Source organism: Tauraco erythrolophus, chromosome 7 (assembly GCF_009769465.1).
Source record: "Tauraco erythrolophus isolate bTauEry1 chromosome 7, bTauEry1.pri, whole genome shotgun sequence".
Taxonomy (NCBI): Eukaryota; Metazoa; Chordata; class Aves; order Musophagiformes; family Musophagidae; genus Tauraco; species Tauraco erythrolophus.
Window position 1 is genome coordinate 28645255 of NC_141471.1, and position 16832 is coordinate 28662086.

A 16832-nucleotide genomic window follows, 5' to 3' on the forward strand; every position below is an offset into this window, starting at 1 on the left:
AGGCTTCGCTACAAATCTGTACAAGAGACAGTGGCTGGTTCCCTCTGGATCTTTCCCCTTCTGACTCCTATTATTTTGACCCACGCTACAACATAGAGAGCAGCGTGTGTGATCCATCTGCGAGGCTGGGCTGGGGTTTACCTCCCCCTCCTCCTCCCTGCCACTTCCTTCCCACTCGCGGTATGGAAAGCCATTGACGCCTGCCTGTCTGTTATAACGTTAGTGGGTTGAAATCCAGAGGAGCCTCCGCTCCCGCTCTTGCTCTCGCACTGGCAGAGCTCAAATTCCCCAGTCTCTTCTTAAAATAACTTGATTCCAGCTCGAAGAGGTGACCTCCTTTTGCGGGAGCCTTTGCCCACCGCTCAGCTGCTGTTAAGACGATGGCAGTACGACGTGCTGGCAGAAAGAAAGGCGGCCATGTGTTTTGGGGGTAAATAGGCTTGAGAGACCGAGGGGGGGGGGAATGCCGTCGGCAGATGCCAGGCGAGATATTTTGTTGTAGCCTCTGTGGGAGCCGTAAATAACGCGGGCAGAGCCACAGCGTCGTGCCTCGCACAGCCGCGTCGTGCGGCCGCGGACACCCGTGGAGCTCCACGGCCGCGCGGGACGGGGACGCAGGTTTGGCGGCCGCCGAAACCGCCCTCCAGCCGGGAGAGTCCCGTGCCTCTGCGGGGGGAGCCTCTCCGCAAAAATGCATCTGGAGCAGAACGCCGCCAGCGGGAATATTCTACGGCTTCCCACTTCTCTCGAGATTTTCCCACTACCCCTGCTCTCTCCCAAGCGCCTCTCGATTGCTTTGTGCCTTCCTTTCTGTGCCTAAAAAACCAGAGGATCCCGCACTAACCTTTTCCTCCCAGCATTTCTCTGCCCCTTTAAAAAATCCTGTTGCAAGAACGTACATGGGCTTCCTACGGAAAAAAAACCACACGCACTAACACCGTTCCTGACATAAGCTTCTCTCGGACTTTCCCTGCCACCCCGGTCGGAGTGGGACAGAAAACACTCTCCAGGACTTCGGTGTGAACTGAGGAGGACGGATATTATACCCAGGGAGCAGCCCTCAGCCCCTGCGCGCCTGTTTTGCGGGCAGGAGCCCCCAAACGATAGCATCTTGGGGGACCCTCGCCTGACGAACGCCGTCAATTATCACACCCTCTCCCCCTCAAGAAAAAAAAAGTAAAAAAAAAAAAACACAAAAAAACCCACACCTAAAACCAACAACAAACAAACAAGCAAAGCAACCCGAAAGAGGGACTTCGCTTGCAGAGCCCACCCGTGCAAACACCGGAGCAGGACTTCCCGGGAAGGAGGGGATGAGAAATGGAACGGGAGTGTTTGTTTTCCCCTGTTGTTATTGTCTAACGCATGAATGAATGAATGAATGAATGAATGGAACAGAAGGTGCTCGGAGGCATATAGGAAGCCTCTGGCCGCTTATATTAACTTCCTATTATACCCTAAAAATAGAACCCCGTTTCCTGTTGTTCGTCAGCTCCTTCTCACTGTTGTGTCTGTTATGTGACATCTTTCGACTCACAAATGTGACTTTAAACCACGCACACACGCTTTGGTCTTTTGAAAGTATTACCTTCAAACATCATTAAAGCGACGCGGTTTAACGTGACACGGAGGACCAGTAGCACGAAGTCACCCAGTCCTGGGGCACCAGGAGCCCGGTGCGCGGTGCCAGGCTCTCCGCCCGCCAGTGCGGCAGCGGAGCGGGGGAGCACGGCGGGGGTGGGGGCGGGGAGAAGGCCGTGCTGCCCCCGCAGCTCTCAGCAGGCCCGGGGGAGGAGAGGGACTGGCCCTATTCCCGCTCGGGGTGCGGAGGCCTCCTTGCCCTCCAGGCGAGCGAGGGTGACTTGCGGAGCGCACCCCTAGGGAAGATTAAACTGGGGGGTTGAGGGGAGGAGAAGCCTGGCCGGTGATACGCGGGCAGGGCGCGATGTCGTCCGCGGTCCGGAGCGGACAGGGCGCGGAGCAACGAGCAGGGCGCATCCCTGTCGCTCTCAGCCAAGGCTGCAGACTCCCTCTCCGGGAGCTCGGGTTTGGCCGCGGCAGGAGCGGAGAAGCCAGGCGGGGGAGGGGGTCACAGGCGATGAGCCTTGAGCCCCTGCTGCCTTTCCCCGGGGAGGGACCGGTGCTCCCAGGCGGCGGGGCGGGGGCTCCCTCCCCAGGGCAGTCCCCACCGCCCCCTGGCTCGCACCTCGCCCCAGCCCCGCGCAGCTCACGGGCAGCTCGGTCGAGGTCAGGCAGCTCCCCCCGTGGACTCCCGTGCCCCACTCGTGACTGCTGCCTGCTCACTTTCGGAGGCACTTCAGTGCGAGGGGATTATGACGTGCGGGTGTTCGCCCCCCCCCCCCCCCCCCTTTTTTAACGAGTTACCCACCCCGGAGACGAGCACCCTACTGCTCCGGTGCGTTCAGACCTATTGATTCAGGTCTAATTTCCTCAGGAGGAGGCCGGTGACGGAGCTCGGCTGCACGCGAGCCAGAACGGGGGAGGGCCGGTGCCCAGCAGCGGGGGCTCCCAGCAGACAGGGACCTCTCAGCGGCCCCGGCACCTCCCGCCCTGTCGCCAGAGCGTGGGCCCAGGGCCTGCCTACCCCTCTGGAGAGAAATACCCCTGCAGCTGCCGTTTCTACCAGGGCACGGCTCGGGCCCCTGTTGCCCCCCTTCCTGCCTCTCGGCCCCCTTTGATCTCTGCCCCCCGGTGCGGGCAACAGGAGAGGGGCAGGGCGGCGCTGTAACTGGGAGTGGGACAGCTCCGTCGATCAGGCAGCGGAGCCGCACCGAGCCGTGCCCTGCCCTGCCAAGCCGTGCCGTGCCGCGCTGCGCAGCCCGGCCCCGCCACCCGCCGTGCCCCGGCCCTGCCGCGCTCCCCCTCCCTCCCCGCAGGCGCGGATCCTTCGTGCTAGAGGCCACGGGGAAAAGAGGTCGGGGGGGGGGGGGGGGGGGGGGAGAAAAGGAAACAATAAATATTGACAAGCAGCATGACTCCTTACAGCCGAGTCATTAACATCGACCAATCGCCAGCCGCTCCATAGCGAGAGATTTGCCTAATTAAATTGGGGAAAATTATCGGTGTGAGGCTGGATGGAATCAACTGTCCTGACGACAGACGAGGATGTCTGAGCACCGCGGGGAAGAGCAGCGCCGGGTGCCCAGCGCTTCCGTCCCGCACCCCCCGCGGCACCGCCGCTGTCCCTGGCCCGCACTGGAGCCGCTGCCTCTCCCGCGGGTGCGACACTGCTCGACCCACCGCAGTTCGTCCCTCAGCTAGGCTGGGCGAGGGATGCGCGTGTAACTCCATTTACTGCCTATGGAAGCGAGTAGCTCCTGCAGACTCTCCTTGCCTTTTCTTCTCCTTTTTGTTTCGCGTCGCGTGACTCAAACAGCCTATTCCCTTCCCTAAGGCGGCATCTGGGTATTATTCCAAATCGGGCTCCTCTCCTGCCCAGCTTTTCCCCCGTTCCCGGGTTAGCATCCATTATACGGCAGGAATTATTTCGAAATAAGAAAGCAACGTGTTGCAAACACTCCCCAGCCCATTTTCTGACACCTTTTGTTATGCATGCTCTCGCTGCTGGAGAAAATGCTAGTATGTGCACCTGCGGAAAAAAACGTCTTCATGATGTTAACAGCGAGCTGGAGGGTATAAAGCAATAAAACTGCCAAATGTACCTGTTCCTATTGAGTACGTTACCTATACCTATGAATAGAGAGTCCCAGTAGGAATTCTTTCCCTTCTCTTCCCTTTTCTCTATATTTTTATTCATTGTAGATTTGTAAACGCCTGGATCGGGTTACCCTTTCGCGTGTTAAAGTGGAACTCTTGTTAAAAGCAGGAGAACAAGGCAAGACACTTACAACTGCATTCAGAGTTACTGAACCGACTCCAAGGGCTCAAGAAGTGAAACAACGATGAGAGGGTGGGTAAGGGGACACAAAACATACCAACCACCCAGGAAAAAAGACGCACACACCTCCCATACCTCCCCGAAATAAGCCAGTTGATCTATAAGCGCCGAGAGACTGTGGGTTATGCCCTGCCACCGATCGAGCATCGCTTCACATCCCCCTTCCCCCTCACTCCCGGGGACGATGCGGTATGCAAAGAGGGGGCTAGCATCCCCCGGCTTCCCAGAGCTAATGACCGGCCTGTGGAGACGCAAAAACTCAAAAGTAAATCATGAAAGGAAAAGGAGGGGGGGGAAATCCCAGCAAGAAAAATAAAAGCTCTCTAAATATTTCCAAAAGCGACGCGTTAAGAAAAAAAAAAATACATCTGCAAAATCTAGAAATCAATCCTCGGGCAATGCCGCTGCGAGAGGCAGTGTCAGGACCTATGCTTGGTCCGGGATGTCTCTGGGCTGTGCGGGGTTTTGCGAGCGGCGGCTGCTGGTGTCGGTGTTGGTTTTCAAAGCCCGAAGCCTCCAGCCCGTTTTCCTATCTACAGCAACTTTCGGATTTCTCTAGGCTCAGCGAGTTCCGCCGGGTCCTTCCTACCTCAGTCCTCTCCGGTGGGGTCTGTCTCCCGAGTTCATGCTTAGCTGGACGCGAGGAGATTTAAGCGAGGGAAAGGGGGGGGAAAAAAAGAAAGAGGGAGTGAGAGAGAGAGAGAGGGGAGAGAGAGGAGAGGGGAGAGAGAGAGATCCTCCGCCGTGCTGGATCAAACTTAATGTCTTTCCCCAGTCCATCTTTGAAAGAGAAGTGGTAATACCACCTGGATGTTCGGATATAAATCCCCTTGCAAATAATAAATGGATTAATAATAACAAGGTATGAAGTTCTTTTTATAGAAAAAAGGAGAGAATTGAAACTAAATGCGGCAGTTAGACAACCATTTTGATAAGAGGATAATTGAGGCGACACTGGTGTATAATTAGAGGATAATTTATGCTATATCCACTTTTATTCCACCTCCCAAAATAAACCCAGTCCATAATCATTACAGGCAAATTGTTCTGAATTTTATAGCAGCAATTTGAACAAAGTACTGCAGTTAATCATGGGAGATTTTTGTGTATTCCTGATTAGAAGTCTAATTGCCTCCTTCCAGAAAGTAAAAATAACTGTAAAACGACTCTATTTTTATCATTAACAATGTTGACAATAAAATAAAATCAACTGGAATTGTAATCTAAAGACAAATTTAGGGCGCAGGCACTTTTTTTTTCCCTTTTTTTTTTTTTTTTTCCTTGGGTCGTTTATATCCTAATCAAGCTTTTGCCAAAACCGCCAACCGCACGTAGCCATTTGCATATATTTGAAAGCGATTACGGGAGCTGCTGCTGCCGCCGCTGCTTTCAGTGGGGAAAAAATGCGCTGCGCGCAGCGTCGCCGCAGCGAAAATACCGCGCAAGGCGGGGGGTGGGGAACGGAGGGGGTCATGCCGTGGGGGGACGTGTGATATTGGGAGAGGGGGTGAGGGGGGATGGGAGCAGGCGCTCCCCTTTCCCCCCACCCGCGCGCGGGGAAAGGGGAGCGCTCCGCGCCCCGCGCCCCGCGCGCGGGGGGGGGAAAGAGGGAAGGGGGGGGAGAGGGGGGCGGGCGCGGGCAGCGCGCGCTCTGCCGCCGCGGCGGGGCGGTGACGTCAGGGGGTTGAGTGACCAATGAGGGAGGCGCTGCCCTCCGGAGACGAACCATTCGACTTGTGCGCGTCCCTGCCCTTCAAGTCGAAGCGCCGGAGCCCCAACTTTCCCGGCTCCCACCTTAAACCCCCCCACTCCACGCCCGGCCTCTTCCCCCCCCACCTCCTCCTCCTTCCACACCGCCCCCCCCCCCCCCAAAAAAAAAAAAACACCCACCCCACGCGCCGGGGGGATGTAGGGAAGGAGCGGCGCAAAAAAGCGCCGGGAGTAGCCCGCCCTCCCCCTCCACACACCCCGCACACCGCCCTCCCCTTCCTCCCCTCCCTCAGTGAACGAGGCCCCTCGCACAACGGCTCCTTGGAGAGGAGGGGGGGGGGAAGAAAAAAAAAAAGGCGGAAAAGAAAAAAAAAAGGGGGGGGGGTGGAAAAGAAAAGAAATTAAATTAAATCACCGCCGCCTCTCCAGCGGTGCCGCGGCGGGTAAGGGGAGCGGCGGTGGCTGGGCAGAGAGGAGTCAGAGCGCGGGGGGCGAGCCGGGGAGCGCCGCGCTCTCCCTCCCAAACTTTGATGATGACCATGACTACGATGGCTGACGGGCTGGACGCGCAAGACTCCTCCAAATCCGCCTTCATGGAGTTCGGGCAACAGCAGCCGCCGCCGCCGCAGCCGCCGCCGCCGCCGCCCCACTCCCAGCAGAGCTCGCCGGCCATGGCCGGCGCCCACTACCCGCTGCACTGCCTGCACTCCGCCGCCGGCTCGCACCCGCACCACCAGCATCACCACCACAGCTCGCCCTACTCCGGCACCGCCGGCTCCTACAACCACCGCTCGCTGGCCGCCTACCCCTACGTGAGCCACTCGCAGCACAGCCCGTACCTCCAGTCCTACCACAACAGCAGCGCGGCCAGCCAGACGCGGGCGGACGATGCAGGTGAGCCGGCACCGCTTCCCTAACCCTCTGCCAGCTTCTCCCTCCCCCGACACCGCCACCACCACCTTCCATCTCCGGGCCTCTCCCCGGCCACCCCCCGGGCATCTGCATAACGACCCCCGCCGCGCCCCCGCGCTCTCGCCGAGGGAAACGCCGGCCCTCGGGTGCTCTGGGCGGCGGGCAGAGAATTGGGGCTGCTTGCTGCTGCGGCCCCTCCGCGGGCCTACTTGCTCCGGTACCCGGCGGCGGGGCCGCCGCGCTCCCCCCTCACCGGCGACGGCTGCCGACGGTACCGCGGCGCTGGGCACCGGCGCCTCCGCGCTCGCCCCGCGGCCGGCGGGCAGGGGGCTGCGCTCGGCACTCCTTTGTTACGGCGGTACCGGCTTTAGGCAAAATTCCTGCTAACACCTGAGGAGTGAAAGTTTCCAGGCGAGCGGGTCGCATTCCGCTCGGGGGCCGTCTGATTTATGTAATTTCTTTTTGCAAGGAACCGCTGATTTGTACGTATTCATCCGGAGGGACAGGGCGGGGGGGGGGGGGGCAAGGGAAGGGGGGGCGCCGGAGGGGGGAGAAGCATTGTTAAAAGTCTCGGACTGGTGATTCACTGACCACCAAACTGGCGACACGAAGTCAATTAGCCGGGTAAAACTTGGATGGCCCTGGAACCAGACATCCCTTCACAAAGCCAGCGCTGCACAATATATATATATTTTTAAATCTTATTATGATTCTTTTTCCCTGGGGGAAAGGCAGCGTGCTCACTATGCCTGGACAGTTGTTTTCCCTCCCGGCAGCTCTCAAGGAGCAGCGTGGGTCGCGGCGTGCCTTTAAGGAGCGGGAGCCTGTGTGTACGCGACGGTGTTGAACCGGCGTCGGGTTTTTTAGGAGTCAAATCCCGCTAAGGAGGGTGACGTTTCAGCTGTGTTGTTTTGCTTGCAGATCAGCAAAAAACCACAGTGATTGAAAACGGTGAAATCAGATTCAATGGAAAAGGGAAAAAGATTCGGAAGCCTCGAACCATTTACTCTAGTCTACAACTCCAGGCTTTAAATCATCGCTTTCAGCAGACTCAGTACCTGGCGCTTCCAGAGAGAGCCGAACTGGCAGCTTCATTAGGACTAACCCAGACACAGGTAATTACTGGGAATGCCAAATCACTGAAATCCTGCGCGAGCAATAAAGGCCAAGCCAAGTACGATGCTTCCCAAAAGTTTTGACCTCTGTACGGGAACGGTAGAAAAGGTAACGCACACGGTCCCCCATCTATATGTGACAGGACTTATCTAATGCACGACGGAGAGACCGGTCTACCGCAGGAGGAGCCGAACGCGCCCTTCTCTCAGCCATCTGGCGAGCAAACGCTCCCTTTTGATGCCACACATACGATTTTAAAATTGCCTGTATTTTCGGGTAATTCCAGCACCGAGATGCGGTTGCCCGGCTGTGAAAGGGAGAACAAAACAAAGGCGAGGAGTCGCTGGGCCTGAGGTAGAGCTAAAAGGAAAGCATAGCTGCCTCGTAGCAACCTATAGGCAGAGAGGAAGCAGGAGCACGTTAGGAAGTACCTGTAAAATCAATAGTTAATTCAGCCTGGATGACTAACGCAAATGCAGTGGTTACCCTTGGGCAAAATGTACGAAAGGTGATAATGGATCTGGAGATCAAAGAGACCCGTGTACAAAATTATAGCAGGTTAAGCCATAGTTAAGTGTGGTTGGAGTAGCTGTGCCATTCTGCTAATTTAAAGCTTGAAAGACACATGAGGCATTACAGGCTTCCCAGGCTGGGCTTTGCGGAGGAGCGCATGGATGGATGGGATCAATTCGGGTAAAATGTAATCATGTGAATTTATGAGCTTAACAAATAACTTCAGGGTTTTATCACCGTCATTGATAACAGTCGCTTCCAGCCAGCGATTTTTAAATACTCAGCAAACGTTAATCATGGGAATAGACCTGATGGTTGTACAAACGGGATTTTAGTACCCTTGGCATGCACGCTCCGTCTCTCCTTTGCTCTCTCGCTTTCTCCCGCGCACGCATGGATTCAGGGGCCCGATCCTGAGCATGCAGCTAGACGAGCATCCCTGCTTATGCCCTAACGTTAGGTCTGCAAAGTTTGCAAGGACAAATACACGTGTAGAAGTTGCTTTCTTTGTTTGTCTGATTTTAAGAAATATTGTGTAGATATGTGTCTTGCATATATATCATGCCTACAATAATTCTGATCTGTCAGAGTGGGCCCAATCCTTGCGCGCCTCACTGAGGGCAGGCTGTCTCCTTGGGAGCTCTGCAGGATGAGACCCGAAGAAATCCTGATAGCCAATTACTCTCTCAGGAAAGAGACTTTTCCTCTCTTTAAAAACAACTTTTAAAATAAAGCCACAATCCTGATCCATTGTGCCTCTTCCCCCGTCACATCTGCAAGGACCGCTCGATCGTAAACGGCTTTGGATACGCGATTTCTTTGTAAGATGCCCTTTGTCTATTGGCTCCTGTCTCCTGGCACAAAATCATATGATTGCCCGTGTTTGACAACAGTTTGCCCAAATGATCAAATGACCTCCAGAATTCCCAATGAGGCGTTAAAGCAGCAGAGCTCAGAGCATGTACTCGGTTTCAGCTCGATCAATCTGGCCTGCCCAGGGAAAATGAGGTTACAGGCTAAAACCTACACCCCTCTCGCTTTCTAGCTCGGCTCTGCCTCTCCTGTTCTCTCTAGTCACATCCAGAGTCCGAGAGCAGCAGTAGCTACTCCCGTCCTTCCCCTCTCCCCATCATCCCCAGCTCCACACCCGGCTGCCGTGGGCTCTCAAGACCTTCTCTACAGCAAACCCACGGCCCCCGGGGTCTCCCGTGCTGACGGTGGCCTCATAACTGCTGCGTTTTGGTTTACAGGTGAAGATCTGGTTTCAGAACAAGCGCTCCAAATTCAAGAAGCTGCTGAAGCAGGGCAGCAACCCCCACGAGAGCGACCCTCTGCCCGGCTCCGCTGCCCTCTCCCCTCGCTCTCCGGCTCTGCCTCCAGTCTGGGACGTTTCAGCTTCTGCCAAGGGAGTCAATATGCCTCCCAACAGCTACATGCCTGGCTATTCTCACTGGTATTCTTCTCCACATCAAGACACAATGCAGAGACCACAAATGATGTGAATTGTCCAAGAGAAATAATCTCCCAAGAACGCCTCGTCTCGACATGGCAAGAAGTTCCCCTGCTTTGCCAAGCCGTGCCAGCTACCAGGCTCTGTGTGAACTTGTAGATGCGGCGAAGAGACAGAGTGGCTTTATTTTATTTTATTTTTTTTTTTAAGTAACCTCAGCGATTGATCTTGAACAGAAAGACACAATTTTCATTCTGGCGCACAGAAGACACTTCTCTTTAGGATATTTTCCTTTGGAGTCCAAGGCACCAGCCTCTTTCTCTGTGGAGTATACGTCAAAACAAACTTTTTACAGACTTTGCCCACAAGAAGAACCTGAATCTACCATGGCAGCCGTTTTTACTTGTTTAATGAGCTAAAGACATTACACGATGAAGAGAGACTAGTCAAAGCTCCTTCATTTTTATTCACCAAATCCGGACTGGGGAAAAAAAATTAAAAGAGAAAAGAAGGGATTTAAAAAAAAAAAAAGGGGGGGGAAAAAAGGCGAACTGGTCGAAAAAATGAAAATATACTGTAAGATTAGAACATTACCACGAAGCAAAACCTGCATGCTTTCTCAAAATGCAATGGGCTGCGGCTCGGAAGAAACCACCGTCTCTCCCGCGAAGAGCCCCCTCACCCGCACCCGCACACACCCGCACACAGCCGGACAGACTCCCGGAGACGAGCAGGAACGACAGAGCGAGGGATCCGCGGCAACACCCGCCGCCGCGGGCCGGGAAAGGAAGGTCCAGTCCTGCCTGACGGCAGCCTCACCCACCGAGCGAGAAGGACCCTTCCCCCGAGCAACCTTTCTGTATATATTGTTGAATTTTAGTTGTATATATACTTTGTATGTTTTTGTCTTCTTTCATATATAGAGTAAAAGCCACAAAACGCCCGCCTGGCTCCTAATTCTCTCCGCCTTGGCGGATCCCCACCTGCCCCCACCCGCCCCCCGAGTTCAGCCCAGGCAGCTGGACAGTCCCCCCCGCTCGCCTGCACGCACAGACACCGCTACCTGAGCACACATCTGCCAGCAAAGACGGGAAAGACCGGGGGGAGGAGGAAATGGGGGGGGAGCTGGTGCTTTGGTTCGTTTCAAGGCTACGACTAAGACAAGGAGGTATCGAGACCGCGGAGATAAGCCTAGAAGAAGATTCCAATCACCCGGCCGTTTCTGCTGCCGTTTCCCTGCTCCGCTGCTCAGCTGAGCTGAGCTCTCCCGCCGAGGCAAAGCTCAGAGCCCTGCCTTTCTTCCCCAAGGTTGGAGACTCGGAATTATTAAGAAAAGAGGCGCCCTCCTTTGTTTTTAAAGAGCAGACAATACAAGCTGAGGAATGCTTTGAAAAGCCCGGAGAGGTGCCCGGGCACACGACGCGCTGTCCAGCCAGCTCCAGCCTCACCGGTTTGTGGAAAGCACAGCAACTACTGACAATGAAAAGCCCTTTCCTCATCCAAGCTGGGTGCCCCATACTGCGAGAATTAATGGCTAGAGACCTGGGCATCCTTCAAATTATGAACCTTGAAACCACTGAGCCATTTATCAGAAGTCAATAGAGATCCTCAGAGTGCTCCATATAATGACAGCTACATACAGTCGTGCAAAAGGACAGTCACTATAATTAGACACAAAGCAAAGACTACTTACCAATATACCAGTTTTTTGGGGGGTGTTTTTTTGTTTTTTTTTTTTGAGCAACTTCCACGCTCAGTCAGTCTTCAGAGTGGTTTAAAACCGATCAGTCTTGTCATTTTCTACCATTCGTATTGTTACATTAGGAAAAATGTTTTCTTTTCTTTTTTTCCCCTTCCCACTGTGAAACTTTGGGTTCAGAGCTCCCCAGGATCAATTCTGAACAAAGCCTCCAGCTGCAGTGCCATCCAATTTGAAGCAGACATTGGGGACAATTTAAGGTTTTTATCCACAAGAAGGTTTTTTTCCATTCTCTTAAATGCAGCCATAATTAGAGTAATTTTTCATGTAGCCCGCTGATTACAGCGTTTTTACCGTCAAAGATAATTACCTGTAATTTTCTTCCACTTTTAATACTAAAAAGCCATCTTTATTTAGATTCAGGAACAGGAAAGGCGAAACAAAAGAGGAAAATTATTCTGTTATTCATACACAAATTGCAGAGACGTAGGGCCTAAAATTGAAAATTAACCAAAATTATAATGCTGAAAAGAATGGAAGAGGCTTCAGAAGTACAGCTGGTAGTGGGGCTCACTGAATTATTCAAATGACACTGGAGAGAAAGCTACCATACATTTAAACCAACAGCGTGTGTGTGTGCGTGTGCGTGTGTGTGTGTGTGTGTGTGTGTGTGTGTATCTTTCAGAAACCCCTGCTTTACACCCCCCTAAGCCGGGGGGCTCGCACTCGCCCCCGCACAAGGGTGGCGGATGCCCCGGTGAGCGAGCCCCGCAGCCCGGCCCAGCCGAGCCCAGCCTGGCAGGTACCGGCCCCCACGGCCCCCGCAGAAGCCTTAACCCTTTCGCTGCAGCCCCCGAGCGGGGACGGCGGCGGGCGGATTCCCCCGCCGCTGGCGGCCCCGGGGGGGCGGGAGAAGGGGGTTCGCTGCTTCTCGTGGGCTTTAGGGGGGCTCGTCCGCGCCCGCACGCCTCGCCGGGACCAGCGTGGGTGCCGGAGCAGAAAGCCTCTCGGTGCGTCGTGCCTTGCTCCCCCACGAGCGATTTCTCAGGCTTAAATAAAGCCCAGACAACAAGCAAGCGAGCAAACAAATAAATGATGGTAATGATGATAATAATAATAGCAATAACAAAAAAAGCCCGATTAACGTAACAGAGTGGGAGAAGAGAGGCAGGCCTTCCCGGGAGCAGGGTGGGAGCGAGTGGCAGCAGCGGCAGCGCCGATTCCCACTCGCGCGGCTGCCGCCCCGGGAGACTCTCGTGAAACAGCGTCATCTATGGATGGAGCGGCAGCAGCTCCCCGCGCCAGCCGCCAAACCTGCCGCCGCCGGGCTGCCGGCGCCGGCTCCGCCACCGCCCGCCCGCCCGCCGCCCGAGGCCGCCACGATGGGCGCCGCGGAAAGACGCGGAAAGGGCCGCTGTCGCCGCCCCACTGCGGGACCGGGCGACCGGGGCTGGCCCCAGGGCTCGCACGGTTTCTCCGCGGGCCGCCGAGCCCTGCGCCTCCCCTCTGCGAGCCCTGCGGGACCCCCCACCGCACCCCCCGCCCCGCACCGCCCCGCGCCGCCCGCCGCCCCCGGCAGCACCGGGGGAAAAGGGGGAGCGGAGCTGTCGGGGTCCGGCCCGGTGAGGGAAACCACGGGCGCAAGAGTGACCGCGGGAGTGGGGGAAGGAGCAAGGACGGAGCGTGCCTCGAAGGGGAAAGCGCGAAGCAGTCACAAACCGACCCCAAACCCAACCGAGCCCCAAAACTTACCCCCTGTGCAAATCTGCTAAGCAAGGATCGGGGTCTAGAAATCTATACTGAACAGAAGCAGTGGAGAATATTTTTCTGAGTCTCAGGGCAGAAGCTCTTTCTCTATATTCTTGGTTGAGTGAGCACATCCAGGTGTGAAATTGTTTGCACACCCCAGCACCTCTTATATTGCCAGCAAAATTAGCTGTTATTACTGTCACTGTTTAGTGATGGTTAGCTTGATAAAAAAAACCTGCTGTAATCAAGACCTGGCGCATCTTTGCAAATTACAGATAATTGTAAACGTCCAGATTATGATAATAGCATCCTAATCCAGCCTGCAATATAATTATTACAGAGTGTTACATCTGAAACTGTCCAGTAGGGCTAATTCAGCCATTATTTAGACCCTATTTTTGCACTGCAAATGGGTTGCTGAGTTGAAAATGTACGATTGTAATTTCACGGGGCACTCAATGAGTAATGGTATAGGGAGAGGAAAATACAAAAGTGAAATGTGAACAGTAGCGATCAAATCAAACTCTGAAGGACAAAAGACTGTTTGATTCATAGGGAATGAGAAGAGCGGGAATTAAGAAAATAGCAAATCAGTGGTCTGCATCGTTACGTGTCCAAATCTCAACGAGTGCAGCCTGATGTGCAGGCAGGGGCTGATGCTTCGGGCTCCCGCCCGCATCAGTCCGCCTCTCGGCTCGGCTCTTCCCGCCGCTTTCTCCCTGGTACCCGAAGGATCCCCGGGCTCCCCACCCATCCCCAAAAGCGGGCTCGCCCTTGTCGTGTGCCTCCTCTCAGGTGACTGAACGTCACTTTCGGGCGAGAAGCCTCGGAAGCCTCGTAACCGGGGGGGGAAGAGTGCGTGGTGCGGGACGCCGGGGCCAGGCACCCTCCGCGGGAAGCTGCGGAGCCCCCGGTCTTTTGCGCTCCCGCGAACCCTCTGGACCAGTCTTCAGGGGTCCTTAAGGAAATTATCACAGGACCGACTCAATTGCAATTAATTAACCGAAAGAGTCCCGCTAACGGGACTACCTGCAGCTAGCGAGGTTAATTCATTGGGCTAGTTCGCTTTCGACTCCCGATGAGCTTTTATTAACCCCGGACACGAAATACACAAACCCGCTTCATTTTTAATGGGCCAAATCATCAAAGCGCGGTTGCTGCCCCGCCGGCGGGTACCGTCAGGGTCCGGATGCGGGGGGCCAGCGCCCGGGGCCGGCCCCGCGGGCGGGAGGGGTGCCGACCCCGGGCCTTGCTGGCCTCCCCGGGCTGCAGCCGCCCCCGGCAGCCCGCAGACTTCCCTGCGCGCTTTGCTCCACGGGAATTAATAAAAACAAAGCGAAGAAAGGGAAAGGAAAGCTCAGTGGATACGGCGAGGCGAAAGTCCTATAAACCGCGTTATATGGTGCATATCGAGGAGACTGTAAAGATTTCCTGGGATGGAGATTCCAGCTCCGCAGTCAGGCAGACGCCGCCGCTGCAGAGCACGGAGCCAAGTCAGGATCCGGCCCGGCAAGGCTCGCTGATCCCTGCTGCAAAGCCCAGGCTGAGGTTTAGGTAACCTCTCCAGGACTGCCGAGGGGCAGGAGGCAGCAGGAGGAGAGCGAAGAACCATCATCCTCAGGCTCCTCCTCGCCAAGTCCTGAATCAGTCGCAGCTTCTGGCCGAGCCCGGCACCCCAGACCTCACCTAAAGGGCAATAAGAAGGCGAGGGTGCCTAGGATTTTTTTTCCCGCGGCCTTGGAGGTCGCGTCCGCGAAGGGTGTTCACACAGACACCCGGGGCATGAACGTGGGTCGGGATTTATCAGGTGTGTATTCTTGGCAGATAAACCATTGCTTATCCTCCCAAATCGCGTGTAAATAGACGGACCGCCGAACAAAGAACAGAAACATTTAATTGATGTAACACAGATTGTCCCTAAAAAAATACCAGAGTGAAAGGGAGGCTTAATGTAAACTCCGCGGTTCCTAATTTCATGCCTCTTGTCTAACCTATGAAACAGGTTATCGCGTTACTGCAACCAGCCGCTCGAACGGTTGGTGGTAAGGTGGAAGAAGACTGGAAGGAAGAAGAGAGTCTTCTTCCCCCCCACCCCGACTTTCCTGAAGCAATAGATCTCCTTTCCACAGTCCACAACCGAACCACCGAAAGTCTGCCAGTCGCGAAATCGCGTGGCAGAAATCCCTAATGGATGCCACATGTGCGATGCACGCTCGGGACGCAGCGCGGCCGGCGGCGGAGCGGGCAGCGCGCGCCGCGGGGGGGGGGCGAGCGAATTTATGGGGGAGACCGAGGGGAACGAGAGGGCGACAGAAGCGCCTGACGAGCCGGCTGCCTTGACGCGGTGACAGGTTGGAGGGGGTGGGCTGGTCGTTTTGTTTTTTTTTCTTCCCCAGGGAGGGGGAGGAGGAGGAGGGAAAGAGAGTCGCGAGTGGAGGCTCTTCCCCGCCGAGTGATGTGGAGATGCCCGGGCGGGGAGCAGCGGGGGGGGCTCTTTGGGGGGACGGGGAAAGGTGTTTCCCCGGTGTCCGTAGCTGGGGGCTGGCGGGCAGTGAGCTGTGCGTGTGCGTCGCGAGGGGGGTGTGTGTGTGTGTATGGGGGTGTGTGTGGGGGGTGTCCGGGGGTGAACGCAGTGGGGGGGGTGGGGGGAGATGGATCTGCTGTGGGTGGGAGAGCCCCAGGGGTGCAGGCAGTGGCAAGCGCTCTCGAGTTGGGGAAGCTGGGGCTGTAGGCTGCTCTGTGTGTGTGTCTGTGTGTCAGGGCCTGTGGCTCAGCCCTGGAGCCGCTCGGCACCCACAGGAATGTGGCTCCTCTCGGCTCCCCGAGCTGCCCCGCTCCACATGGAAGTGGCCGCCAGGAAAAGAGAAGGGAGGGGAAGGGGGCGGGAGGGGGGGGAGAAGAAAAAAAAAAGGGGAAAAAAGCCCCGAGCCAGCAATCTGCCGAGCTCAAACCCAGCGTCAGACAAAGGACGGTTCATCCCATCCCTTTCCCGGGGACGCAAGGGGGGAGGCCCGGACAAGCCAGGCTCCCTCAGGCCGTCGTCGGAGCCCCGGGGGTGTGCCCGGGCCGGGGAGAGGCGCCGGGGTGTGCCTGCCTGCCTGCCTCTGTGTACAGGGACAGGAGAGACAGGAGCGTCCCCCTCGGCCCGGGGCTCTTAACGGAGCGGTGGGCAGCTGTAGACCCTGTGTGGGCATTGGGGACGAGGCCACGGCGACGGGGAGCGCCAGCGAGGGGCATTTCCTAACCGGGTCTGGCTACACTCTCCCGGGAAGGGGTGCCAGGCTCTCCCCGACCTGCCCAACAACACTCTGAGCTGGGAGGAGGAGAAATTAAAGCAGGGAGAGGGACCAGCGTGGAAACCGAGCCGAGCTGACTCGGCTGGCTCGGAGGAGGGAGCGGTGCCAGAGCCAGGCTGTCCGGCCAGCTCCGGCGGAGTGAATTCCCATTCCTGCCCGCCATCCTGCCTGCCGGCATCCCGCCTCCCCGGAGCTGTTCCTGCGCTGTCCGCCCCAGCCCTCCCGGCCCCCGCAGGTTACCGGAACCAAACAGCCCCGCGGCAGCTCCTCAAAGAAAAGGGTGGGTGGACCGACCTGGGAAATAGACTTCCACCTCTTGTGTCCGAGTCTTTCTGCAAAGGGAAGGGACCTCGAGAAGGGGAGAATCTCTTACTGCAGGCTGAAAAAAAAAAAATAATGCTTGTCTAGAGGGAAACGAGGAAAAGAACGGAAGAAAATTAAAGATCGGGTATTATTTTTGCACGGAGT

General features: G+C 56.2%; 1 protein-coding gene across 2 annotated transcripts; it reads left to right on the forward strand.

The window, feature by feature from the left end:
• Positions 1–1642: 1642 nt before the first annotated feature.
• DLX6 (distal-less homeobox 6) lies at positions 1643–9672 on the forward strand. Of its 2 annotated transcripts, XM_086614802.1 has the most exons (4): positions 1643–1676; positions 6113–6523; positions 7463–7656; positions 9421–9672. In XM_086614802.1, the coding sequence occupies exons 2-4, from the start codon at positions 6160–6162 to the stop codon at positions 9670–9672; spliced, it is 810 nt and encodes a 269-aa protein (XP_086470928.1). In that variant the 5' UTR covers positions 1643–1676; positions 6113–6159. The 2 variants fall into 2 exon arrangements, with proteins under 2 accessions (XP_086470928.1, XP_086470927.1); XM_086614801.1 differs by lacking the exon at positions 1643–1676 and having other exon boundaries at positions 6163–6531; positions 7468–7656.
• Positions 9673–16832: the final 7160 nt, after the last annotated feature.